This window comes from Rhinolophus hipposideros (assembly GCF_964194185.1).
Source record: "Rhinolophus hipposideros genome assembly, chromosome: 17".
NCBI lineage: Eukaryota > Metazoa > Chordata > Mammalia > Chiroptera > Rhinolophidae > Rhinolophus > Rhinolophus hipposideros.
In genome coordinates, this window is record NC_138063.1 from 51,050,430 (window position 1) to 51,078,147 (window position 27,718).

Below are 27,718 nucleotides of genomic sequence, written 5' to 3' on the forward strand. Positions count from 1 at the left end.
AATCTTTTTTTTCCCCCTGAAGCATGACTCCTTCTCCTTAAACAATGTTCTCAAGCTAGTACTTAGATCACTTAGCTGAGAAGACACTTATGTGTCTTTGGATTTATAAGATTTAACTTCTATTTCCTCCCCGGACATACTTTTGATAGTCATTTTTGAAGTACTTACATTAACCAGGTTTTGTTTTCCAGTGACGGTAATATTTCTAGTAGTAGTTTGAAGACGGGATTTAGGTAAATTCAAGCAGTGTTAGCATTTTTTAGAAATACATAAGGTTTCAAAATAAAAACTTCCCATGAAAACTTTTGTTATTAGATCAGATGGATTATTTATCTTTTATTTAGAATAAAATAAAGGAGAAAATGTTACTTAGGAAGACATGAACTTTAGGCACTGAGTAAACATAATTTAAGTCATATTTTATTAATTGGATTATATACTTCCCCCGTTACAGTTTTTCCAACCTAATTTAGTGATATGTTGCAGCTCTCTCTCTTTGAGTGTTTCATAACAAACTTTTGTTTTTCTTTTGGAAAGGTTACATGCTAATGCTAAACAAGATTTTGATGGATTTAAACATGCATTTATATTTTTGATATGCTGAATTTATAAATTTTTGTAAATAACAGATGAAGGCTTTAGTTTTGTACACACACACGCACATACACAGCATTAAGAAGAATTTACCCAGGTCCAAAGCAGAATGTCTTATTTACAATCCAAGTGTCTTATTTTCATAATTAAAAATAAGGTGGAATGCAGAGTACTACCGTGTTTCCCCAAAACTAAGACCTAGCCAGACAATCAGCTCTAATGTGTCTTTTGGAGCAAAAATTAATATAAGACCCGGTATTATATTTTATTATATTGTATTTATTTTATATTATATTATACCTGGTCTTATATAAGACCGGGTTTTATATTAAAGTAAAACCGGGTTTTATATTAATTTTTGCTCCAAAAGACGCATTAGAACTGATTGCCCGGCTAGGTCTTATTTTTGGGGAAATACAGTATTAAATGGTACTTTTTATATGAAAGATAATTATAGAATCAAGCCCCATATTTGACATTGATCTTTTTTAGAGTGTACTGTATTTTAAGTTATTAGATGAAATTATAAAAATACAGATGGGAGAAATATTAACATATGACAACCCTTATTTTAATATATTTAGTATTTAAGCATCTCCTAAATGGGAAGAGAAAAACACAAAAATGGAAAAATGGACAAAAGATACAGCAGGTATTTCAGAAAAACAAAATTACAGTTGGAAAGAAATATATGGAAAGGAATCAATAGTAATCAAAAAAATGCAATTTGTAACTATTGACGACATTGTTGTTGACCTAAATCATATCAAGTGGGCCCTGGTTGGAAATACGAACTTGCTTTATATATAGTAGGTCTAAATTATAGGAGTACCTTATTAGAGTTAATTATGACAACATATATCAAAAATTGAAAGTTTGTTAACACTTGACTTATTTTTTGGCATTTTCTCTATATGAGTAATTATTGATGAGAGTAGAAATTATCTTTAAGTATATTTAGCTTAGTTTTTCTTATAATAGCAAAAATACAGGAAAATGGTGTCAAGTAATATAGGATTTTTTAAAGTATGGTAAATTCAATGAAGAAATAATGCTTTTACCCTTAAAAATAAAATTGTAAAAGAATATGCAGCATAGAAAGATGTTCACAGTGTATAAAGTGAAAAAAACAGGTTTACGGAGTAATAGGTACTGTTTGAATGCATATATTTGTATGTGCACACAGGACAAATATTAACACACATGTGGAAAGATAAGATGGTTTAAAAGACTGTCTCATTGTAAAACTAAGCCTAAACCCAGTGGGTGTATTATGGGCCTAGGACAAAAATGTAAATATTATAAACCTTAACGTAGTGAAAAATAAAAGAACAGGTAGGGAATAAACAGAAAGTGTTAATGGTACTATTCAGTTCATCATCTCTCATACCAAGGGATTAACTGATATCTAAAATAATTTTTCAGATGATTGCTTAAAATTTTTAATCTTATTTAAAATTATTTTATACATGTTTATATAGATGTGTTTATATTTTAGTATATGATATCTCTTAAGAGAAGAAGTTCCCTTGGCTTTTTTTCCCTTTTTATATTTCCCTTGGCTTTTTTTCCCTTTTTATATTTGATTTAAATAAATTAACATTACAGCTTTTTATTTAAAAATAGCTCGTGTGTGTGATATTTTCCAATTCTTACATAAATTTATTTGTCTCTCCTCTTCCCTCCCTCCCCGTAATTTCTCTGTATTTGTATTTAGAGGGATACTTGGATACTCATCAAATGTTAACATTTTAACTTCCAGAATTTGGGATGATTTGTGACTTTCTTTATATATTTTCGTATGAACTTTTAAAATAATGAACTTATTTTATAAAAGACCGTCATTACTTTTTTTTTAAAAAAAAGATTAAATTGTCCAAGGAAGGCCCAGTGGTTCCCAAAATCAGTAATAATGCCATTAGTGTGACAAGTCATTCTTAATCTTCATTTTGATTTACCCTCGTGTGTCTTAAACTTTCTGAATTCTTAATTTTTAAACATTTATTAATTTTTTAAACAATAACACTTTCTAGAAAAGGAATTGTTGACTAGACAGATAAAAGTCCCAATTTTTCTTTATCTGTAAAAGTGCATGTAATAAATAATACCAACTTCAGAGAATCGTTACCTTTAAGAGACATAATGTGTAAACTAAGTTTGTGATGCATTAATTAAAATACAAAAGTGAATAAGACTGGCTTAGGTAGGTAGGGATTTTTTAAATCTAATGCAGTATGACCAGACATAGATAGTTCACACTTGATATAACAGTACCATAAAACCATCAGGGACTGGGTGGGCTCTTTTCGTCTTTCTGCTCTGCCATTCTTACCTCACAAATGGGCTTTGTCCTTAAGTATATTGCCTTCTAGTCACAAGAAGTCTTCTTCTTCCTGGGCAGAAATTAGGAGGAAGGACTGATGACAAAAGTATCTTTCTCCAAGTGAGACTTTTCCTTTTTACTGATGAAACAACCTCCCTAGGAACTTCTGCCTTCATCTCATTGGTTAGACTACCCTAGTTGCTGGGGAGTCTGAAAAGTCAAATACTTTCAGTTGGGCATATTGTCACCTTAATTAAAACTAGTATTTCTAGTAAGAAGGGACGAGTGAATATTGAGTAGGTACCTTACAGTACTGCCACTGTATAATATAAAGTTTTTAGCACAGTAATTAATAACTGATAACTGCTGTTACCTTTAATAGTTATTAATGTTTCTGCCTAAATGAACTTTATTCCGGAACATCAGTCATAAAATCTCATATATGTTCTTTCCTAGTCTAATGGTACCCAAAGGAAAGCCACAGTCCCTTGACACGAAATCTCTTCTTGGCCTCCAAACTAAATTTACAGTCCTGTTATGAGTAATGGCCATCAAGAGCATCTTTGCAGATTTTATTATACCATAAATTGTTTCTTTTCATTCCCAGGAGTAGGGTTGCAGGATTAAAAAAGTTAAACATTTCTATTATGTTTCTCCAAATAATTACAATTAGTTACAAAGTCTCCAGCAGTATATAAATATTCTTTAACCTCAAATAGCATTGGGGCACATGTTTTTCTTTAGGTTTTTACAGATCTGATATTCTGTAGAGGTAAACAAGTAGCACTTCATCATTTTACTGTGTATGTTTAAATAACTAGAAAGGTACAACACCCTTCAATTTTTAAAAGTATTTGTTTCCTCTTAGTAAGCATTATTTATTTGCTTACTTATTTTTTCTTTTGGCATATGTAGACAATGTGGTATGAGAAAATCCAAAGAGGCACAATAGTATCTGTTTCCAAAGTCCACGGTAACAGTTATAGAGCATGTTCAAATGTTTTAAACTAAATCTTCTCTGCCAGCCATCCTTAGAAGTTTTATTTTCCTGAGACTTTAGATGCCATTAAAGAATTCACCCTATTTAATATGATTTGAGAAAATTTGGAGAGAGAAACTTTTTTAAATAAGAAAACAAATGTAATTTTTCTGGTAACTGTTAAAGTAGCAGGTAAAATCAGTGCTTTACTTAATCACGTTTTGGTGATTTTCACAGAGATTATTTATTACAGATTTTCTTCAACCCTTCCCCCTGATATTTTAATATAAAAATTTTCAAACGTACAGTGCAAACCCTTTTAATCATTCTTGGTATTATTACTTATTCTCTTGCAACCAAGAACAGTATATTAACTTAAAAAGATGGCTTTTAAAATACAAGTATTGCTTGTCTTGCTATACAGAACGTATCAGGGAGAAATAATACCGTATTTCCCTGAAAATAAGACTGGCTCTTATATTAATTTTGGCTCCAAAAGACGCATTAGGGCTTATTTTCAGGGGATATCTTAGTTTTTCATGTACAGAAATCAACATTTATTCATGTACAACAATCTACATTTATTCATGTACAAAAATCTACATTTACTCAAATACAGTCATGTCATCTTCTTCTGGAACATCGTCATAACTCTCTAAACCCTGAATTCTGGCTTGAATTTCTAACATTACCTGTAGAACCATTGGCCCCAATCTCTCATGTCCAGCAATAGAGCACTCCTTAAATGAGCACTTCCTGTCCATGTAGCCTGCTCGCAGTGCATTGGCAACACAGCTGTCAGTGATTTTATCCCATGAATTCTTCACCCAAGTCATGACCCCTTGCAGGCTAGGCTTCACAAAGTTTCCACGCTGATTTCTCTCCATCCTATTTTCAATGCAGTCATTGATTTCCATGCGCAAATCGTCCTTGAATGGCTTGTTTATTGCAATATCAAGAGTCTGGAGATAGGCAGTCATTCCTGCAGGAATCATTATTTGATCTATTCTTCTCTCTGCAAGGAAGTTCATGTCTTTAGCACGGCGAGTGCTGGTTGAATCCGAGACTAGCAAACCTCTTTGGTCAACTCGCAAAACAAGTGGCAACATTAAATCTACCCACTTCCTTATAACTGCTTGTGTGAACCAGGCTTTTTCGGTTTAAAGAACATAAATGCCTGAAACACGTTCAACCTTATCTTTCTTGCCCTTAGTGATGATTAGAGGTGGGGCTTTCTTTCCATCCAGACGAATTGCCAAAATATAGGTAACACATGCACTTTTGTAACCAGTGGAGGGAATGAAGATTGACGAGGCACCCCTCTGATCAATTGTCGTTTGAGATCCTTGGTCCATAAACACTGCAGTTTCATCCATAGCAATCATGTTGGAGAGTTGGTATTTGGAAAAGTCGATGCCATCAACAAAGGACTTGAATGCAAGTGCACGTTTAATAACTTCAGTGTCTTCCAGTTTGAACAGTGTTGTCGATCTTAGAGACAGTTCATATCGCTGAAGGAAGCCATCCAGCCAGTATTGTGATGCTTTGAATTCTCCTGGGGATATTTCTAACTGTGGTGCCATTGCAAGGGCAAATGCTTGAATATCAGCCCTGCGCACAACCAAAGCCTTTGCTCTCCTGTCAGCAGTCCATTCACAGATAATGTCCTCCAGCTCAGGAAATAATGGTTGCCGACCTGATCCACACTGCGCTTCTTAGCATTTCACTCATCCTCCTGTTGACTGAAGTTATCGTACTGTGCTCATCATTTTCGGACCATTCAGAGATCCAGCTTCTCTTTCCAGAAAGCCATAAGATTTTTGCCCTGGGAGTCCTCCACGATTCCTTTCTTGTACTCAATGGAATAGCTCTTTCTTTCTGCACTCATCTTGTCTGGTGGTCAAAATATTATTCCCTTTAGATCTACCATTAAGTCAAGTGTTAATTGAAGACTTACGAGACAGGAGTGGCAACAAAAATGATGACAGTTATGAATGATGGTCCACACAAAAGCGACGAAAAATTGCAAGCACCAAAATTCAGGAAACGTTTCTTTATTTCCCACGAGTGCATTAAGTGCATCTGTTACAACATACAGTGTATTGAATTATAAAGATTAACATTAGACACAACCACATCGGTTCATTATCAAGTCCGCACGTTATTCATGAGTTGTGTCTGTACTCCGGTTGGTCATTCGTCAATAAGTCTCGAGTTCATCTGTTTACAAAGGCGTTTACCTCTCATTCAAAGGCCCCTGCTTGGGTATTTACAAATACTAAATTATAATTTATATTATTTATTTTAAGTATTGTCAGTAATGTTATTTATATTTATGTATTAATGTTATTTTATAATTCAATACATCTGTCGTGTGTTGCAACAGACATACTAAATGCATCCGTCTGGCTGACGATCTTAACTGAGGCTTATTTTTGGAGTAGGGCTTATATTACAAGCATCCTGAAAAATCATGCTAGGGCTTATTTTCCTGTTAGGTCTTATTTTCGGGGAAATATGGTAGGTGTGCTTAGCACTCAATGTCTTACAAAACCCGTAATAGATAGCAATAGTTACATAGTCTAGTCTCAGTATAGCAAAGAAGGAAGAAATCGTAAAGGGATGCGGTAAGGAAGCTTTGCATTTTCCAGCTCCTGATTTAATCTTTATAGAACACATTCAAATGCCCCAAACATAAACATACTTACTTGCATGAACTCCAAAGGATGTGTGGAGTGAGGGTAGGTTGATTATTTCCAAAGGAAATTTTAGATGAACTGTTATACTACTTTCTTATATTAATTAATATAATTGAAAGTTCAATTTATCCACTATGCTTTAATCTGTCACAATAATATGATCTTTCAATAATCCATTTAATTCAGTTTGTTGGCACAACTTACTGTTTGCCACTTTTTCTTTGCTATATAATCTATGGAGGCCATTTTGTATATTTGCTTGTCTGTGATTGAAATTTTAAACATTCTTCATAGAATTCTTCTAGTTGCTAATTTAATGTGTTCGGTTTTGAAAAAGAAGTTCATTGAAAAGCTTGTCATTCAGTCCATATACCCATTTGCTCTAGAATTGGTCTAAATATTACTGTAGTAATGATTCCCCTTTCAATTGAGTGAGGCTTCTCATCACTAAACTTGTAGGCTTACAGTATCTTTAATACTATGTTTAGGGGTTGCTTGTTCTCTTAACTTTTTTTAACACTTTTGTTTCCTTATACCTAATTGAACTCATTAATAATGTCTATAGTAATGATCCTGGAAAGAAAAGTGTGTCAATAAATTAAGAATGTGAATATCAGAATAATAATATTGTGAGTTAAAGTGGCATGTTCATAAGTAAAAGTATCTGCTCTGGTCATGTTGTCGAAAATCAATTCTCTATCTGTCATGAATTGTTAGGCAGGATTCCATATTCTTATCTTAGCTCATAAACTTATTTTGATTCAGGCTGTTCTTTCTAACAGGTCTTCAGTAGTGGTCAGTGCAGCAATTCATACCATTTGAAATGTATATAATTTATAGAGAGGTCTGTGGTCTAGAATGATACTTCAGTCCAAAGTACTCTATTGTCTTCTGAGTAGTTTTGGCCTTCTTATAACAAAAAGGGTGATTCAAGTCCATTATTCAAGTTTTCTAAAGACAAATTCTAAACAAAAAAACAGTGATAGAGTACTGCATCTTTTATCATTATTCAGGGATTGAAAAACTATATATCCTCAAAGGCCATATGTTTTAATAAGCAGCGTTAGTAATATCTATTGCAAACTGCATGGTTGACTTTCTTAACTTTAATATTCCAGTTGAAGAAACTGAAATATTAGGTATTGGCCAAACCTATGTCTTAAATGTGCTTTTGGCTTTACCCTAAAAAAGAACCTTTTGGGAAAACAATGAATTATCATTGACTAAATAACTAGTGGTCTTTTGAAAAATGTTGGTTTGTTGAATTCTGCATTTCCCTTCGTGTGCTTTTTTTCTTTTTTCCTGTTTCTTCTCATTCTGTAGATTCAGATCCAGGACATACAAGTGAAAATTGGGGGGAGAGACTTATATCTTCTTACAGGACATATTCAGGTAATTAGATTATTAGGGGCTCCTGTTTAGCCAGTGGTTTATCACACTTACAATTAATTATTGTGTATAAATAACTTCTTTTCAAACCAGTATATAGGTCTCTTGGGTTGAATAAGTGAACTATGATGACACCAAATTTTCCAACTTTTATTTAAGATACCTAGTGCATCACATCCAACACATGCTGTGTATGAACATTATAAGCAGGACTGCTGTATACTGCCGTTCAGGTGTTGTACAGCACAACATGGGAGCACCGTTCACATAGAAAATAATGTGAAAGTCCGCCCCTTGGAATTGTTCAGTTCAGTGACCCCTATGGGAAGATACCCAGGGTGCTTTAGGCTTTTGCCGTATAGTCTTTACAAGGTATTCAAAGTGTATTGATTTTGATAGAGCGTGCCATCTTACTCTTCGATTATGCAGTTTTTTTAAAAAAACACAAGTTTTAGAAATTTTTCAAGTTGAACTCTTTATTGACTTTGCTTCCCATGTTGAATTTAAAAATGACTTAAAATACTACATTCCCTGGAGAAATTCCATTACATTAACTATATTGGAACCTCTCTATTCAGCCATGGCACCAGGTATTATGCTTCATAATTGCTCCAGATAGAAAGAATGCGAGAAAATATATAAATATTATTTTAAAATAAAGAGTAAGTATATTTTCTAGTATGTGAAAACTAGTTAAGTGTGTTATCTTATTTAAATGGACTTACATTCTTATCTCTGAATGTTTTTTAATGTAAAATATTATTTAGTCCCTAAGTATCAGCATAATGACATTTAGTTATAAAACCCAAAATAAACCTTCTATTTCTGATCTACTTTGTATTTATTTTATAAATTCGTGGGAGTGGTGTAGAACCAAATAGTTATTCTTAAAATTATTCTGAAAGCTGTTAATTGAACTGATGAGGCAGTAGTACTTGGTTATCGAAATTGGGGAGTGGGGGCATGTCTATCATCAGCATTAAATTTAAGAGACTTACACTTACTCTGGAGTTAGGTGTGCTTTTCTAAAATGGGACTCATAAGTGTCAGGATGCACCTGAAAGAGCTGATGTAATGAAGCCACCCATCATCTGAGTATCTTTGCTGGAAATCAAATGATACGAGCACCCAACTGTTAGAGATTTGTGCAGATATTTTAGAACCAGAGAGTAATGGCGACATTTTTTTCTCAGAATTGAAGTATACACATTCCAAATATGATTGATTTAATTATGTTCATCTGTATTTGAATTGTAGCGTTATTGTTTCATTCCTTACACAGTGACTGCTTTGTGGGAAAATGGCATATTTAGTTTTTGAGACACTGATAAATTTATAAACCAGTTCCCCAAGAAAAACAATTTTGTCTCTTCTCCTTAATATACTCTACACTTAATTGGGGTGTGACAATGTTGAACTTCCTATTTATTCTGACAAGACCTGAAAAGAACATTATTTTCAACATTGTAAGACTTAGACATTTCTATACCGGTATTTCCAAAGAGCCTCTGACCTTGAAATAAAGAATGTGGGATTGTTGAAAGGTCCGTTTCTGTTTTACTTTAGTAATAATTGATTCACTTTTAAAATTTGTAGGGTGGCTGAGTGGAATTTCAAGTCTGTAGTACACTGTTAAATGAATACATGTGTCAGTATTCTGTGTTTACATTTTAAAATCCTGACCCATTATTCAGACAGATGAATACATTTAAGTTACTGAAACTTGAGAAGTACCTAACTTTTTCAAATATATAGTATATCATCACTTTTTACTTATGACAGGTCACAGGAAATAAGTTCTTCACAGGTAGATCCGAAATAGCCAAAGTTCTGTTGAATGCTTCAAACTTGGAAAAGCACACTTTGGGACATGTTGATCTAATACTTACAATTTTGAAGAATGGTCTATAGTTATCTCTAACTTAACTATCTTACCCCAGCTAGTGTTCACTTACCTTCTTTTCCTGTCTCATGTAAAACATGAACTTGGACAAATGACTAAAGTCAGTTAAAGAAAAAATAGAATTTGGATTGGATGCTAGTATCTAATTTGAATTTTTGCTTGAATATTTGGAGTATATCCAATTTGTTCATTGGTTTTCAAAACGTAATAATTATTATCTTTAATTATTTGGCAGCATGGAATTCTAATAATGAATTTATAAGTGTCTCACTTTTTCTATAAACTGAATATATACCATTGGAGCATATTCTTTTTAAAACATTGTATTAAAATGCCATTAAAACCAAAAATTTGTTTTGCAAATAACAAAATAAAAGAAATTTTTTCCCAAAATTTTAGAAATTAATTTTAAGGATTAATGCTGTGTATTTTATTTATTTTGTTTCCTCCAATTAATAGATTTTACTTATTTTCATTAATGCTTCTTTTCTACTTTCTATAAAAGTTTCACAAGGTTAAATATTTTAAACTTAAGTGAAAGTACATTCATTACATTTAAAGATTTGTTGCTCAGATGGAAAACCCTTAAAACAACAGTTGTGGGTCCTCATTAAATATGAGAGAACCAAAGTGAACAGAACATTATTAGGAGAAAGTATGTTTCAGAAAAAAATGGGCTTCTCCAAAAGACCTCTTTAGGGCTTTATAGAAAATTTAGTAAGTTAGGTGAAACACTGCTGAAACTGGATTTATACTAAATTGGATCATTAATAATAATGAAATGAAAATAAAAATAAAGTAATAAGTTAGATTTAATTGTTAATAAAGACTGACTTAAGTAAATCTTGACTTCTTGTTTTATGTAAAATCAAGTATCAATAAAATGAATAGTTCAGGAGCTATTGAATTTTGAGTGATTTGTGAGCAGCAGTGTTTAAATATGAGGACCTCTGATTTCTCTAGTCAATTAGGATGCCGGTGTATTCTAATTAAGTTGTACACTCCAAGAATTACTACTTTAAGTTCTCATTCCTTAAATAATATTTCATAGTATTTAAATAATATCAAACTTTTATTTATTTCTTGAAACTTGCTAGATTAATAAATGATTATCTCCTGGAGTAAGTAGTCTAGTTACTGGCCACATCTTCCTAAAAGCACCACAGTATTGACGGCTAAGCCTTCCTTCCCTTCTTCCACTTATTTTTAAATGTGTTACATTTATTTTTAAATTTTATTTTTGTTTGTTTTCGTAGCCCCTTTCTGCAGGGACCCTCAAACATGGATCAGTAAATCCCAGGTATTTGTATAGGGTTTCCCAAGAAATGGATGCCTAGACAGTTAATAGGTAGACCCTCTGCATTGGCTCTCCGAGGGCCACCTGAATTAACTGCCAGAGAAGTCCTCAAGAACGAACAAACATCTGTATCTCTTTGACCTGTGGAATCCAGTTTCATCTGAATTTCCCTTTCACTTATTATAAAAGGAGAATGCTGGCTGCATTGCCAAAGGATTTCTCAAATAGCTAAGTCTGAGAGCTGACTAATAGATCAAATCTCTTGGAAGAATCCTTAGTCATTTTTGGATCTTTGTAGGATCTCTGTTCACCACCACCACCACCACCATCACCCACAGCCACACAGAATCTTTAATTTGCTCATTTTTAGCTTTAATTAATATCATTCCTTGTTCAACTTTCTTTGACTGGAATAAAGTAATTTGGTGCTTTTTTTCCAATAATTACTCTGTATTTAAGACTTGTCTTAAATATTTCTTAGAAGATTGCATAAATCATTAGTGAATTAGGGAAATAATTTGAAGGAACATTGCTATACAGGTTTAGCAGTAATTAAGAAGAATAAAATTGTAATGAATGGAAGAGAAGTTTCAAAGATGTAATATACTGAGGAACATTTGAAATGTTGAAATTAAATTTTAATAAAACAACTCTTAAAATATAAATTTTACTAGGAATAAATTTCCAAATGTTATTAATTTTCTGAAAACAATAGAATATGTTTTTCAAAACATTCAGAAATAAAATTGCTTGTGTAATACAATAAAAGTCTAGTGTTCTTTTGTCTGTTGCTAGTTCATATACACGTTTTTCATATACATGTCTAACATCTGTTTTTAAAAAGTCGTCTTATGTTTTGCTTTTGAGTGCTTACATTTGTTTCAAATCTTTCATATTAATAATTACAGAGAAAGAAGGTCCAGAAAAGAAGAAAACAAAAAAGGAAGCTGGAAATAAGAAGTCCACACCAGTTAGCATTCTTTTTGGTTATCCACTTTCAGAGCGAAAGCAGATGGCACTTCTTATGCAGATGACAGCAAGAGACAACAGTCCAGGTGACATTTACCATCACTGAGTTCATGTTTATTCTTAGTTTTCCTCAGACTGTAGCTTTGTTTTAATAATTATTTTTAAGTACTTTAAATTTTTATTGGATTTAATCAGAATTTCTTAGTAACATAAGTTTATAATTTTACAGTTATTTGTATGACAATTGTTTATTGTCTGTATCCTCTACTACATGAGAAACTATACAAGAGCAGGGATTTTTGCATTTAGTGGACATGTAATAAACATTTGTCAACTAAAATGGGTAATGTAAAAATGGGTCAGTCACCTTCAGAAATCTGTTGCAGAACTGTGCTTTTATCTCACTGAAGAATTTTTTACCCCAGTTTCTGTAAAACTGCTTCTAGGTATATAGTTTACTTTTCTATTCTGTAGTACCCTGCTATTAACTGACAATTTTATCACATTATTTCTTTTAGAAGCAAGAGTTTATTTAATCCATGTTTATTGTTATTTTATTGTTTAAGCTTCAGGATCTATTTGGTTATTATAAAAGTAAAAATATCTGTAGTATATTACGTAAATTTATCTCATATTTCATTTAGTCTTCTAATTAAGGTGTTATGCTACATCTGTGTGTGTTTATTCATGTACTGTGCCCTCCAAAAATAATTGAAGATGGCTTACCAGCAGGACCAAGTCAAATGGGAACAAATGAACAAACTTGCTAATTTATTAAAAAGAGCTAAAAGGGTAGATAAAACCCAGACAGTAGGGCTGAGGTAGTTATTACTACTGAGCATTGAGTTTAGCTATGCATTCTGGCAGCTAACAACAGAAGAGAAAAACTTTACGTGTGTAATTCTCTTTGATTGATACAAGAAAGTAAATCACTTGTCTAAAGAAGAAAAAATTTCTTTTGGCTCTGAATTCAAGGCATCTTTGGATGCCATAACAGACCCTGTTGAAATGCATTGAAAATGACAGCTTTTTCAGTGAATTTTTCCTGTGTTGGCTCTTTTTTAAAAAAACTGGGACAACATGGTAAAATTCTTAGAGCTTGTATGTGTCATAGGTTCCATTAAAACATGAGTGTACCTAATATTTTTCACTAATGAAAACATATTAGGGCTTCCTGCTTTTTAAGTAGAGCATCTTGTTTGATTACCCTTCCACCTTTCCACCTCCAACTTGGGAAAAAATGTGGCCAAATTAAAGATACTTTACAGTGTTAAAATTTTCAATGTGTCTGTAAAACACTGACTTTGAGTCATTTAATAGTTAGATGGGAAGACTTAATTTTTTTAAATTAAAGTTTATTGGGGTGACAATTGTTAGTAACGTTACCTAGATTTCAGGTGTACAATACTGTAATACATCATCTATATATCACATTGTGTGTTCACCACCCAGAGTCAGTTCTCCTTCCATCACTATATATTGGATCACCTTTACCCTCATCTACCAAACCCTCCCCCCTTACCCTCTGGTAACCACTAAACTATTGTCTGTGTCTATGAGTTTTTGTTTCTTCATTTGTTTGTCTTGTTCTTTTGTTGTTTTAAGTTTTATATACTACGTGTCAGTGAAATCATATGGTTCTTGACTTTTTCTGTCTGACTTATTTCACTCAGCATAATAATCTCACGATCCATCCATGTTCTCGCAAATGGTACTATTTCATCTTTTCTTATGGCAGAATAGTATTCCATTGTGTATATATACCACAATTTCTTTATCCAGTCATCTATCAAGGACACTTTGGTTGTTTCCATGTCTTGGCCACCGTAAATAAAGCTACAATGAACATTGGAGCACATATATCTTTACAGATAAATGTTTTCAAATTTTTTGGGTAGATACCCCAGGAGAGGGATTGCTGGGTCATATGGTAATTCTATTCGTAATTTTTTGAGGAATCTCCACATTGCCTTCCATAGCAGCTGCACCAGTCTGCATTCCCACCAACAATGTATGAGGGTTCCTTTTTCTCCACAGCCTCTCCAACACTTATTATTTGTCTTGCCCAACACTTATTATTTGTCTTGTTGATGATAGCCATTCTAACTGGTGTAAGGTGATATCTCGTAGAGGGCACGGTTCAGCTCCAAGTCCAGTTGCCATTTTCAATCTCAGTTACAGGGGCACAGCCCCACCATTCCATGTGGGAATTGAACCGGCAACCTTGTGTTGAGAGCTCATGCTCTAACCAATTGAACCAGCAACCTTGTTATTAAGAGCTTGCACTCTAACCAGCTGAACCATCCAGCCACCCCTCCAGCAGCTCAGCTGCAGCTCATTGTCTTCAATCTAGTTGTGGAGGTCGCGGCTCACTGACCCATGTGGGAATCAAACCATGAACCCTGTTGTTAAGAGCTCACGCTCTAACCAACTGAGCCATTGGCCTCCCCAGAAGACTTAATTTTTAAAACTGATTTTTTTCCTACTGTGAGCCTTTATCCTTAGAATAAATTCAAGAATTAAAGTCCTCCCTCATCTCAGTGACATATATATACATAAGAGAGAGAGAGAGACAGAGAGAGAGAGAGAGAGAGAGAGAGAGAGAACACATGCGCATACGTTCTTAGGGTTCATTGTTTTATCTGTTACGTAATTTTTCATATTTTTGTTTTGTTTAACCTGATTGCCATATAGATAGTAGTACTTTTGTGTGTTTGAATATTGTTTTGGTATGGCTGACAAAAATTTCTATATTGCAAGTTGTATGAATTAAAAAATACGTTGTTTTTAAGAAGTTCAACAGCTAATTTTCTTAATAAATAATTTGACTATAAAGATAATAAAATTCATTCATTAATTCAACCAAATCTGCGTGAGTACCACTGTATACCAAGAAATTCTAAACTGTCGAGATAGTGATAAATAAGATAGATAAGATCCTTATTCTTATTGGTGTACGTTATAGAAATGGATAGGAAACTGTTACTGACACAATGTACTTTAAAATTCAGAGGTAAACCTTAATTTTTTTTCTTATTGAGGAAAGGATAATACTACTAGAAAATTATTTTCCAGAGACATACTTCTCTCAGAGCAATTGTTTCTCTTAAATAGTTGTTTGACAATTAATTATTAAAAATTTGATAATTAATTATTAACACTGTATATATGTCTTGAATCCTTAACTGATTAAGAAACCAATTTTTTATTTTGTTATTTTCCACGGTAGTTTTGCAATGGGTAGGAGAGGATTTTGGGTATCATCTAGTTTAACTTTCTTGTTTTTGATACAGAAACTGAAATAAAAATCAAATGATGGAAACCAAAGCAAAACACATTATTTTCTTTCTATCATCCACTTTTTAAAGGCCTTTTTCCAGACCATCTTTATTTTTTGTGGATCTTAAGTTTCATTTTCATCCTAAAGTCATCCGTGACCTTAATTTGCACTCAATATCAGAATAGAACTCCAGTGCTTTGTCTGAGTCAGAGATGTGAACACTAGCCATCACTGTCATTTCATCTATGTCTTAGAATAATAATATATAACATGCCATGAAAAATACATTTTTTTTGCAGTTCATCAAATTATTCATTGAGCAAACACATTTAGGGTGCATACTTGATACTTTATTATCATTTTAAGCCAATTTTGTAAATTGACAGAATAAAACATTTTTTCTAAATAGGCTCATGCAACATTTTATAAGCCTAGAGGAAGATCTGCTCCATGTACTTGGGTCAAATTAATGTATCATCTAAGTCAAGTTTTGGATTGCTAGGCTGAGAAGATTTTTCCCTGCTCCAGAAAATTAGCACATTACCTATAAAAGCCTTTAAATGAATAAACAAAATATTTAGCCTAGAGCTTTCGTTAACTTTCTTCTTTCTTATAGATTCCACACCAAATCATCCATCACAAACAACACCAGCCCAAAAGAAAACTCCCAGTTCCTCATCTCGACAAAAAGATAAAGTTAATAAACGAAATGAACGTGGTGAAACTCCTTTACATATGGCAGCTATTCGAGGAGATGTGAAGCAAGTCAAAGAATTGATAAGTTTAGGAGCAAATGTGAATGTGAAAGATTTTGCAGGTAAGACTAGAAATTAAAATCTAATACTTAGGAACTAAAATTTAAAATTTATCATATAAACAGATTCTGTTTGCAATTTAATCTACATTCTTTATTCTTCCTCCTGAAATGAAAGAGTGATAAGACTGTACTTTATTACCAAATTATTTTACTTAAAACCTCAGGTACTTAAAACCCTGAGCTCTGCTGCAATTCCATGTCAGTAATTACTGAAATTTTTAAATATTTAATTTTAGTTGAAAGATTATTATGTAATTCTTTATCCAATTTAGATTCTATTCTAGGTGAATTAGAGTTATACAATATTTTCAAAGTAGTTCATTCATTCATAAATCTTTCAAGAATATTTATTAACTTGAACATGAGGACTGTATGGGGATGGGGATGGTGGTGGTGTTTTATTTTAACTACTCAGATACCATACGGATACATTCTTACTGTGAAGAGTTCAAACAGTAAAAGTTTGCTGGGAACAATATAGAAATTGTCTTTAGTTTCACATACTACGATAACCTCCATTCCCTCTCTCCAGTTTCTTTCCCGTACAACTATTGTTAACAATTTGGAGGTTACTTTTGTGCATTTTTATTATCATATATATAAAATAAACATTTATTTATATATTATATAGGCTTTTAAAAAATTAAATTATCTAAATTTAATTAAAAAATTAAATTATCTATGTCAGGCTGTAGTTCTACATCCTGCCTTTTTTACTTAATGTCTTAGTGCTATTTTTGTAAAGATTTGCACTGGCTGTGGCTGTGTTTGAATTTTATTACAGTGTTATTTTACTGAAGTTTTTTTAAGTAATCATATCAGTTAATTGTTTTCATTTATAGGTTCTTTGATATTTTAAGAAGGCCTTTTCTGCCTCTATATCGTAAAACTATACCCCTATATTTTCTAATTTCCAAATTTTGTTTTTGTTTTTCTTTTACACATAGACTTACTAAAATATACCTGGAATTTATTTTTCTATTTGGTTTGAAGGTGGGAAAGAGTGATATACAGGATCTATTTTAAAGAATGAGACTTAAAATGCGCAGCATCCATTCTAGAGTAAAACTTGATATTATCTATCAGAAACCAAAAACATTTACTTACCCATTTATCTTACAGTCCACTTCTTAGCATGTATCTTAAGTGTTTAATCATGGATATGCATGAAGATTTAGTTGTAAGGATATTTGTTGCAGATTGTTTCTAATATTTAAAAATTAGAAATAATTTAAATACCCAGTAATAGCTTATTGAAATAAATTATGGTATAGTCAATCAGTGCAGTACTATGTTGTAGAAAACTGTAATAGACACAGACAGTATTGTTTTCACTGTAGTAAGTAAAAGAAACAGGTTAAACAGTCTTTCCAGTTTTATAAATAAAAGAGGGAGGGAATCTAGTAGGATTTATGCTAAATTATTTAAATTATCTAGGTGGTGGAATTATGGATAATGCTTATTTTCTGTTTTGTATTTTTTTTCTAATTTTTCTTTCATGAACATACAACTTTTTTATTATAAAAATAAAATGATTAATTTATTCTCATTAAAATAAGTATTAAGTTTAGAAAAGATTGTATTGACTTAACAGATGAAAGCCCTTAAAAACATAGGGGATTTTTTTTTTTTTACTGAAAGACCCTTACAAATTTACTAATATTTTGCCTCCTTTTTCCGTTCTTTTTCTGTAGTTTAGATGATTATAAATTATAACAAGTTTATACTTATTGGATAAGCTTAAATGTTTAATACTTTCATCAAATAATTTAGCCTCAGTGGAAACAGTATTATCATGAATGAACCTTCTGTAAAATTAGTGGTATTCTTAGCTATTTAGTTCTTGTTTGTCACTCCTTTTACCTTCTATGTACTATGTGCATTTAGAATCACTATTTCACACATAGTTATGTATATAAAAAGCATATATATTGAATTAGTACAAGTGAACCATATGGTTAAATTAGTATTCTAACTTTAGGTTGGACACCACTACACGAAGCTTGCAATGTTGGATATTATGATGTTGCTAAGATACTTATAGCAGCTGGAGCAGATGTTAACACACAAGGATTAGATGATGACACTCCACTCCATGATTCTGCTAGTAGTGGGCACAGAGATGTAAGTATGATAGAAAAATCAATAATACACATTTTCAAAATATAAATTTAGCCCAGAGTACTTTAGTTCACCTCTTAGTCATACAATCTCATGTCATATTTCACTCATTGCCTAATCAGCTCATCTATATTTTCTTTTTTCTTTTTCCTGCCCTTAAACTGTTAAGTCCTATCATAGTCAAATTTATAAAAAAAATTTTATAAACTTCTTTTCATAAAATTTGTTTAATTTGATAATTAAATAGGTTGGCAGAATTTTTATTTGAAGGCCGTTCTGTCCGATAACTAGATGTAGTAGTTAAAGTGGATTTTCCTTACCATAAAAATTTTACAGTATTCTACTGTATCTTTTTTTAAGACTTGTTAATATTTAATGATCCCTCTATATATAACATCTATTCCCACATTTTAGCTGACATTATTTATTTAATATATTCAGGTGGCTTGTGTGTGTAACAACATGATATAATCAAACAGAATTATATATGCTTACACATTAATGGTATCTTTAAACATCATGTTTGTTTTGCTGTGATAATATGAACCATGCTGGGTTTTAAATTCCATTTGCATTTTCAGTCTCTGGCGTGTTAATATCAAAGCTAAATCATTCTTATTTGTAATGAAGCTCATGTTTTAAGTGTGTTTAATGCTTAACTCCATTGCTATAACCTGCGTACAGCCAGAGCATATCACCCTGGAGCGTTATTAGCGGTGGTTCTAAAGCAGGATTTTGTTTTTCAAATAGATTTTCTCTTCTACTTAAGTTTTACTTTTATCAAAGAATACTTGTACACAGTTTCGAAAGTTGAAGATAAACTGCAGGCTCCCTCTCATGCCTCCCCACTTCCCAGTACCTTTAACCAAAAGCAACTAATGTAGGTGTTTCTTCCAGTAGTCACCTCTCTGTATTTTAAACAAGATGCAAGCTATTTTACTTTTTTCTTTTTCGTCATTATTTATTGACCTCCTACAGAGGGTTTTATTAAATATTGATTGCTGCTCAGAACAGAGTACCATAAGTGTTATTTCTTTTTTGGATCTTTATTACCTGATTAATATATTGCCTTGTTCTATTTTTGTTTAGTTTTCTATGCATCTATTTTTGTTCTTCCTTAATCTCTCTGATGTAACTGTAAAATGCCTCTAAATAAGGTCAAACACATTAATCAATTTACTGTTTTTGAGAAATACCTCTGGGATTTCTCATATCCTTTTATACAAGATTTCTCGTATCCTGCTCTGATTGGGACTAGTTCTTGTGATCTGTAGGACAGATGCTATCTTGGGATATTGCTTTACCATTAATCCCATGTGGGATTCTCACAGTCTCTTCATGAGATTTCCAGTTTCCTGGTGCCCACCTTAACTCTCCAAGGATATTAATTAAATGGTTTGTTCTACTTCCCTGCATGGTCTTGGATTTCCCCAACATCCTTTATGTTACTTCTCTGTTTTGGTACATTTTTCAAATTAGAGATCTTCTGCTGACTTCCATTTATTCATATTTGAATGAAGCTCTAAAAAACCTGATTGACAAGATCTGTGCGTTACGGAACTTTTTGACTGGTGGGCTTCTCTGTAATGTGCCTGGACAAGATGACTGAAAAATGCCCGTTTTCTCCTCTCCTTAGCAGCAAACATTCTCTGCCTTATTGGGGGGAAAATGGGATTTGGAGTGAAGATATATAGATAGGAATTCAATTCTGGCCTGGCCAATTTATCCACTGCGTGATCTTGAACAAAATACTTTGCACCTCTGAACCTTCAGTCTTCGTTCTTAATTTATGTAATAAATACTATATAAGGTATTTTTCATGATTCACAAAGTTCTATTGTTGAAGAAAAATGTAGCCTATAAGTGTTATTTTTCCTAAACTGGTCTTTGTTTACCATTGGACCAGTCTTTTGTTCCCCCTTGGCAATTTGTACATACCTATCTGATAGCACTTACTACATTATTTTTTGCTAATGTACTTGTCTGTTTCCTGCATCGCCCTGTACCGTGCTGTAAGTTTTTTGTATTGTTTTGTGTTAGTGACCCCTAGAACCACTTACCAAATACGAAACACTTAAACTCTGCACGGATGCATGTGTAGGTACATGGATCGATGGAGAAATAGGTAACTGACTGAGAATAGGCAGAATGCCAAAGACTTAATTCATAAGGCCTGACAATATGTAGGGTACATTCCTCTTTCCAGTGATTTTGTCAGAAACTGAAGTATTTACTGGCAGTAATATTTTAAATATGATACTTTTTGCCCTTTTTTTAATACCAGTATTGATAGTTCATCTAAAATGGTTTTCTTTTAAATGTGATAAAGATTTCTTGATTTCTAAATGTAAGGTTAAAGAATTGTGACTTGTAAGCCATATTTCTGTGAATACAAGTGTCTAAATATGCACATAACTGCAAAATATTTCCAGAATCTGACCTTTGAGCTCATGTATTTACAGGGACTCAAACACTATTTCCAGTCTCTCTCCAGACTGAGACTGGTATGCTATCTTCAAGAGACCTTTGCTTTTCCTCCTACCAACATGCCTAGGATAGTAGGAGTCAATTCAGAGCTATTGAGAACTATTATCTCCTTGTTCTTTTACTTGTGCCTAAGGGGGTGGAGAGAAAAGAGAGCCACCAAAAACTCTCATTTGTGTATATCTGTACTATATACAGAGGGTGCCAAAAAATGTATACACATTTTAAGAAAGGAAAAACTATTAAAATTATAATACAATGAATGACGCTAGCCTTCATTTGGTTAACGCTATCTTTTGAGCAAACGTACTACACATTGCTACGTAATTCAATTCAATTTCAAAAAGTAATACATAGATAACATCTCTTAAAGTGTGCATACATTTTTTTGGCACCCCTATATTATGAGTCTCTACCAAAGAATTGGATTTCTTTTACTCAGAATACTCATGACAACTTCAGCCATCCATAAAACATTCCTAAGGGGCAGAAGCAGAAAGATAGCAGTTCTGTAATCTGTTGTAAATTATTTAGAGCAAGAGAGGATTAACTTAGTTTAGTAAGAACCTAATCTTTGGCCTACCTTTTGCAAGTGCAGAATATTTCGTGGTATACATTTTTATAATAGCTTTATTCCTAGTTCTGTTTTAGCTACCTATCTTTATTTTCTTGTCCCATCATTTTTATCTACTGCTAAATTGATTGCCTTCTATGTTTTAAGCAACTTTAAATTACTTTTAATCTTTTTTAGAATAAATAATTATTTGCATAAGATGAGCTATAAAGTATTAATTTTTTGGGTTAGGGTTTTTATAACATGTTTGAATGAACCAACTGTCCCCTAAGTGATCATAGGCATGTAGCATTTGTTTATTATTTCTTGATGGGTATTATTTCTTGATGGGTAAGAAGAAAGCCTGAAAACGGAAAAATTTTCTTTATATAAAAATGTTCACTGTGGTATTAAATAATAAAATTAAATTTAAAAATTGTTATTATAAATACCGGAGATGCCAAAAAAAATGTATACAAGTGGACACTTTGGTCAACATTGCCCAAGCAGTAGTTCACAGTATTCACACGTGTCTGAACGCTGACGATAACCACTTTGAGCACCTCTTGTAATTGCAGAAGTCAAACATGACTTGTACTCATCTTTTGTTATTGCCCTATTAGGTTGGTGCAGAAGTAATTGCAGGGTAAAAGATTAAAAATAATTGCAAAAACCACAAATGCTTTTGCACCAACCTATATATTATTACAATTTTAATTAATACAGTTTTTCTTTCTTAGAATGTGTATGCATTTTTTGGCACCCTCTGTATATAGAATTAGTTATTATAAATATAATATAAAATTAGCTATAAATTTATAAGTACTTTTTTTTTAACGTCAGTTACCTTCTCAAATCCCTAAAATGACGGGAAATTTTAAAGGACACAGGCTCACAAGGACAGAGAGCAGAAGAAACAAGAAAAGCAATATTTGGGGAGATGGAAATGAGAGGAATGAGTGGTTATTGACTGAGAACAGGCTTTGGCAAACTTTCTGTACAGGGCTAGATCATGAATATTCTAGGTTTTGCAAGCCACATGCCTCCTCCATGGCCGCCTCCTCCCACTTCCCTCTTTCCTCTTCTTTCTCTCTCTCCTCTGTACTTCTCCTTTATCAACCCTTTTACAAGAATACAAAAACTATTTTTAGTTGGCAGGCCAGATTTCGCCTGTAAACTAAATTTACCAACGCCTGATATAGAAAATCCAAGAAAATTGAAACCAAAGCCATTCCAGCACATGATCACAGAAAAACCAGAGCTCTGGAATTGATGGTACTGGGTACTTCTGGAAGTGCCTGTTAAGACAGAACTGAAAACAAGAGAATAAAAAGCCTTTTGATCCTCATAGCCCCTTCCTAACCCTACACAGCCAGATAATTGCACCCTAGCAGATGACTAGAAGTTTATTTCCTGGCAAGTATAAACCATGTATTCTGGTCTGACATACCAGAACAGTTGAAAAGTAAGGATTAAGTGTGAGTTAAATAGGTAAAACCTATTGGACTTTAAGACCCAGCCTCCTTTCAGCAGCCAGAATGCTGAGAGTAAGGCTTATTGCTTTAGACATGAGTTGAAAGAATTCTCCACAGGAAATTGAACTAGCCAAGGTGGTGGTGGGGGTTGGGGGGGAGAGGGGTCTAAATGAAATGGCCCAGTCAGATCACAATAGTGTAAGACCGTCTCTCAACAGGTTCTACCCATGCTTGCAAAACTTTCAGTAAGTCTTTTCAGTGCCTTACTTTTAAATGTGAACAGCCAGTTCACATTTGAAAAAAGTCTAATAATGGAAGGAAAAGACAAAGCAGATACTTTGAATAGTAGGAACTTGGAGGACACAATAACGTGTCCTCCACATTTTGGCAGGAGGAACTGCCAAAAAAAGCCATTAACTTCCCCAGAGATAAGAGAGTTTACTGTAGCCATGAAACAAGAACTAAATGTATTTAAAAAGAACAACCAATTTTTTTTAAAAGAGCTCTTGGAAATTAATGCTATAATAGCAAAAATGTAAAAATGGAGTATTGAGGGTTAAAGATAAAGTGGAGGGGACTCTCCTAGAAACTAGGAAACAAAGACAAAGGTGGAGGAGGGGAAATGAGAAAAAAGACATTAATTTAGGAGATTTCTTCTTTTTTTTTTTTTTTTTCATAAATTTATTTATTTATTAGTTTCAGGTGTATAAAACAAGGTAATACTTAGACGTTCATCATCCATATCCCTCACACTGTGAACCCCCATCCACCATCCCTCCGACCCCACACCGAACCATCACATTATATATATAAAATTATAGTTGGCATTCATTAATGTCCAGCCTCTGGTGTCCAATGCCATGATCAGGTATCCACAGCATCCCTGAGGTGGTCTCCCAAACAGGATGCATGCCCATCGGATACCCAACAAAATCTCCACAACATTATAGAATACCTTCCCCAAATTAATTTTCAAAAAAAAAAAAAAAAACCCCGAGGCCATCTTGTGGTCACCAGCTGCCTCCAAATCCCTTCACCTTTCCCCTTATCCCCAACCCCCTCCCACACACCCATCTAACCACTCTCGGTTTTTTCTCTGCGTCCCCAAAACTGTCTCTGATTAGTTCATTCACATAGTCTTTTCTTTAGATTCCATATATAAGTGAGATCATATGGTACTTGTCTTTCTCTTTCTGACTTATTCTTGACAAGCTTTCTTAGAAAACAGAACAGTGAAAACATAGAAAGGACATTATCAAAAAATAAAGCCAGAAACATTCCTAGAACTGAGCGAATGTGGGTCTTCAGATCGAAGGGTCAATTGAATGCTCAGTACAATGGATGTAAAAAGACCCAAGACACTTTATGCTGGAATTTCAGAACAATGGGAGCAAAGAATGTCCTCGAGTTTACAGAGATAAAAAGCAAGTTGCATATAAAGATAAAAAATCAGAATGGCATCAGACTTTAAGTAACACTAGAAGATAGAAGATACTGGAGTGCAGCCTTCAAATTTGGAGGGAAAATTATTCTATATCCAGACTAAGTATCAATCAAGTAGGACAAAGGTATTTTCTGACTTCTAAAAATCTTAAAATATGTACTCTTTCTCAGGAATCTCCTGGAGTTGGTGATTTAACAAAATGAGAGAATAAACCAAGAAAGAAAATAGAATCTAATGAATCCAATACAAAATTATGGGGCGAGTATTTCTGGGATGATAGGATAAAGATGCCAAGATGACAACTGGGAACAAATCTAGAGAGCAACCAGTCCATTTAGAGCAAGTTAGAAAACGAAGCCTTCTAACACAAAATGATAATATATTGAATTGAATTAAATCTATACTTGTAGCCAAATATGGGATGAATTATAGATGAGTAAATAGAAAACTGAGCAAATGAGAAATCAAGATATTTAACTCCATGGGAGGAAATAAAGTTGTGTAAGAATGGAAATTTTTAGTCACAGTGTACTACTTGGCTCAACATTTGTATTAGTTACAATCACACACACACAATAACTATTGGAAAGATAAGAGGAAGGGAAGTTTATGTGTATGGGAGGAGAGAGGATGGGAGTTGATAAAAGAGATCTGAATTCATGCCTTTCATTGTGAAACAGTAGTGCCTAAAAACTGAAAAATACAGAAGCCGCAAGCTAACTATTGTTGGTGCAAGAAACGTCCAGACCTGTAGAGAATTTTTTTAAGAGTTTATTTGACTAAAATAGGATATAGCGGGAAGCAATATATCAACAGAATGAAAAAAATCCTTCTGAGAATAACAGTTTACAGTTTTCTTTATGCATTTAAGATTAAAGGAGGGCAACATAAGGAAGATTGCATGAAGGTGGGAGAAAGCAAGACAGATTGGATTACAGCATGCTGTCTCACATGCTTTAGGAGGAGGGGTCTGAAAAGGTCATCAGGTATTAGAAGGAGAGTGCTGAAAGGGGGGGTATTTCAAAGGTGTGTTAACCTAGATGCACAGAAACAATAGACAGGGCTTGCTTAAGATAAAGATAAGCCTTTTAGTAAAGAAGTTACATACTTGGGGTGTGACTATCCACCATGACCTGCCCAGTTAGGAATTTATGATCGGATCTCCCTGTGCGGTTACTTTCCATAAGTATCAGGGACATTTAATCGTTTTTCACCCAGCAGCCTTGAAAAGCTAGTTGATCTTTTAAAATCATAAGCATATGTAGTTTGCTAAAATAAGTAAACAACAAGGAATAAAATATTAACAGTTGAGACCATGAGTAACTTGTTTTCTTTATATATTTTTTTTACAAGTTTTTTTTTTAACTTATTAGGGTGACAATTGTTAGTGAAATTACATAGATTTCAACTGTACAATTCTGTATTACATCATCTATAAATCCCATTGTGTGTTCACCACCCAGAGTCAATTCTCCTTCCATCACCATATATTTGATCCCCCTTACCTTCATCTCCCTCCCCCCCACCCCCCTTACCCTCTGGTAACCACTAAACTATTGTCTGTGTCTGAGTTTTTGTTTCTCATTTGCATGTCTTGTTCTTTTGTTGTTTTTGGTTTATATACCACATATCAGTGAAATCATAGGGTTCTCTGCTTTTTCTGTCTGACTTATTTCGCTTAGCATTATACTCTCAAGATCCATCCATGTTGTCACAAATGTTCCTATATCATCTTTTCTTTCCGCCGAATAGTATTCCATTGTGTATATATACCACAACTTCTTTATCCATTCATCTATCGAAGGACATTTTGGTTGTTTCCATGTCTTGGCCACCGTAAACAAAACTGCAGTGAACATTGGAGCACACATGTCTTTATGGATAAATGTTTTCAAATTTTTTGGGTAGATACCCAGGGGAGGGATTGCTGGGTCATATGGTAATTCTATTCATAATTTTTTGAGGAGCCTTCACACTGCCTTCCATAACGGCTGCACCAGTCTGCATTCCCACCAACAGCGTATGAGGGTTCCTTTTTCTCCACAGCCTCTCCAACACTTTGTGACTATTTGTCTTGTTGATGATAGCCATTCTGACTGGGGTGAGGTGATATCTCATTGTGGTTTTTATTTGCATTTCTCTGATGATTACTGATGTTGAGCATTTTTTTCATAAGTCTATTTGCCATTTGTATGTCCTCTTTGGAGAAATGTCTCTTCAGGGCCTCTGCCCATTTTTCAATTGGGTTGTTTGTTTTTTTTGTTGTTGAGCTTCATGAGTTCCTTGTATATTTTGGGTATTAGCCCCTTATCGGAGGCACTGTTTGCAAAAATTTCTCCCATTCATTTTGTCGATGGTTTCTTTTGCTGTGCAGAAGCTTTTGTTTCATATAGTTGCATTTGTTTATTTTAGCTTTTATTTCCATTGCCTTTGGAGTCAAATTCATAAAATTCTCTTTGAACCCAAGGTCCATAAGTTTAGTACCTATGTTTTCTTCTACGCAGTTTATTGTGTCAGGTCTTATGTTTAAGTCTTTGATCCATTTTGAATTAATTTTGGTACATGGTGACAGATAGCAGTCCAGTTTCATTCTTTTGCACGTGGCTATCCAATTCTGCCAGCACCATTTATTGAAGAGGCTGTCTTTCCTCCATTGTATGTTTTTAGCTTCTTTGTCAAAAACTATCTGTCCATATTTATGTGGTTTTATTTCTGGGTTTTCAATTCTATTCCATTGGTGTATGTGTCTGTTTTTCTGCCAATACCATGTGTTTTGATTATTGTAGCCCTGTAGTACGAGCTAAAGTCAGGGAGTGCAATACCTCCAGTATTGTTCTTTTTTCTTAAAATGCTTTCATCTTTATATATTCTTACATTTCAAATTTTCTACATTAATAGTTTATTCTTTCATAGTCTAGAAAACATTTAATTCACTGTGATTCTTCGTTATTCTTAAATACCTTCATTTGTTAAAAATTTCTAGTTTACAGCATCTTGTTTAATATTTCTTTTAAAAAACGTGATATACAGGCATACCTTAGAGATACTGCAAGTTCAGTTCCAGACTACTACAATAAAGTGAATATCACAATAAAGCAAGTCACACAAATTTTTTGGTTTTTCAGTGCTTAAAAAGGTTATCTTTACACTATACCGTAGTCTATTAAATGTTTAATAGCATAATGTTTAAAAAACAATGTACATATCTTAATTAAAAACACTTACTGCTAAAAAAAAAAAAACGAAAAAGAAGATGCTAACCCTTCAGTGTCGTAATCTTTTTGCTGGTAGAAGGTCTTGCCTCAATACTGATGGGTTCTGACTGATCAAGGTGGTGGTTGCTGAAGGTTGGGGTGGCTGTGGCAGTTTCTTAAAAGTAAGACAATGAAGT

The 27,718-nt window shown here is 33.3% G+C and overlaps 1 protein-coding gene across 3 annotated transcripts in view; it reads left to right on the plus strand.

The window, feature by feature from the left end:
- Positions 1 to 27,718, plus strand: part of ANKRD12 (ankyrin repeat domain 12) — a 130,561-nt gene that overhangs the window by 45,098 nt on the left and 57,745 nt on the right. For 2 of the 3 annotated variants that reach the window (XM_081079025.1, XM_081079026.1), the window contains exons 4-7: positions 7,919 to 7,987; positions 12,093 to 12,239; positions 16,050 to 16,250; positions 18,232 to 18,374. In XM_081079025.1, the coding sequence (XP_080935151.1) occupies positions 7,919 to 7,987; positions 12,093 to 12,239; positions 16,050 to 16,250; positions 18,232 to 18,374 (560 nt within the window). The remainder of the gene's footprint in view (positions 1 to 7,918; positions 7,988 to 12,092; positions 12,240 to 16,049; positions 16,251 to 18,231; positions 18,375 to 27,718) is intronic. The other variant, XM_081079027.1, reaches the window with a different exon arrangement.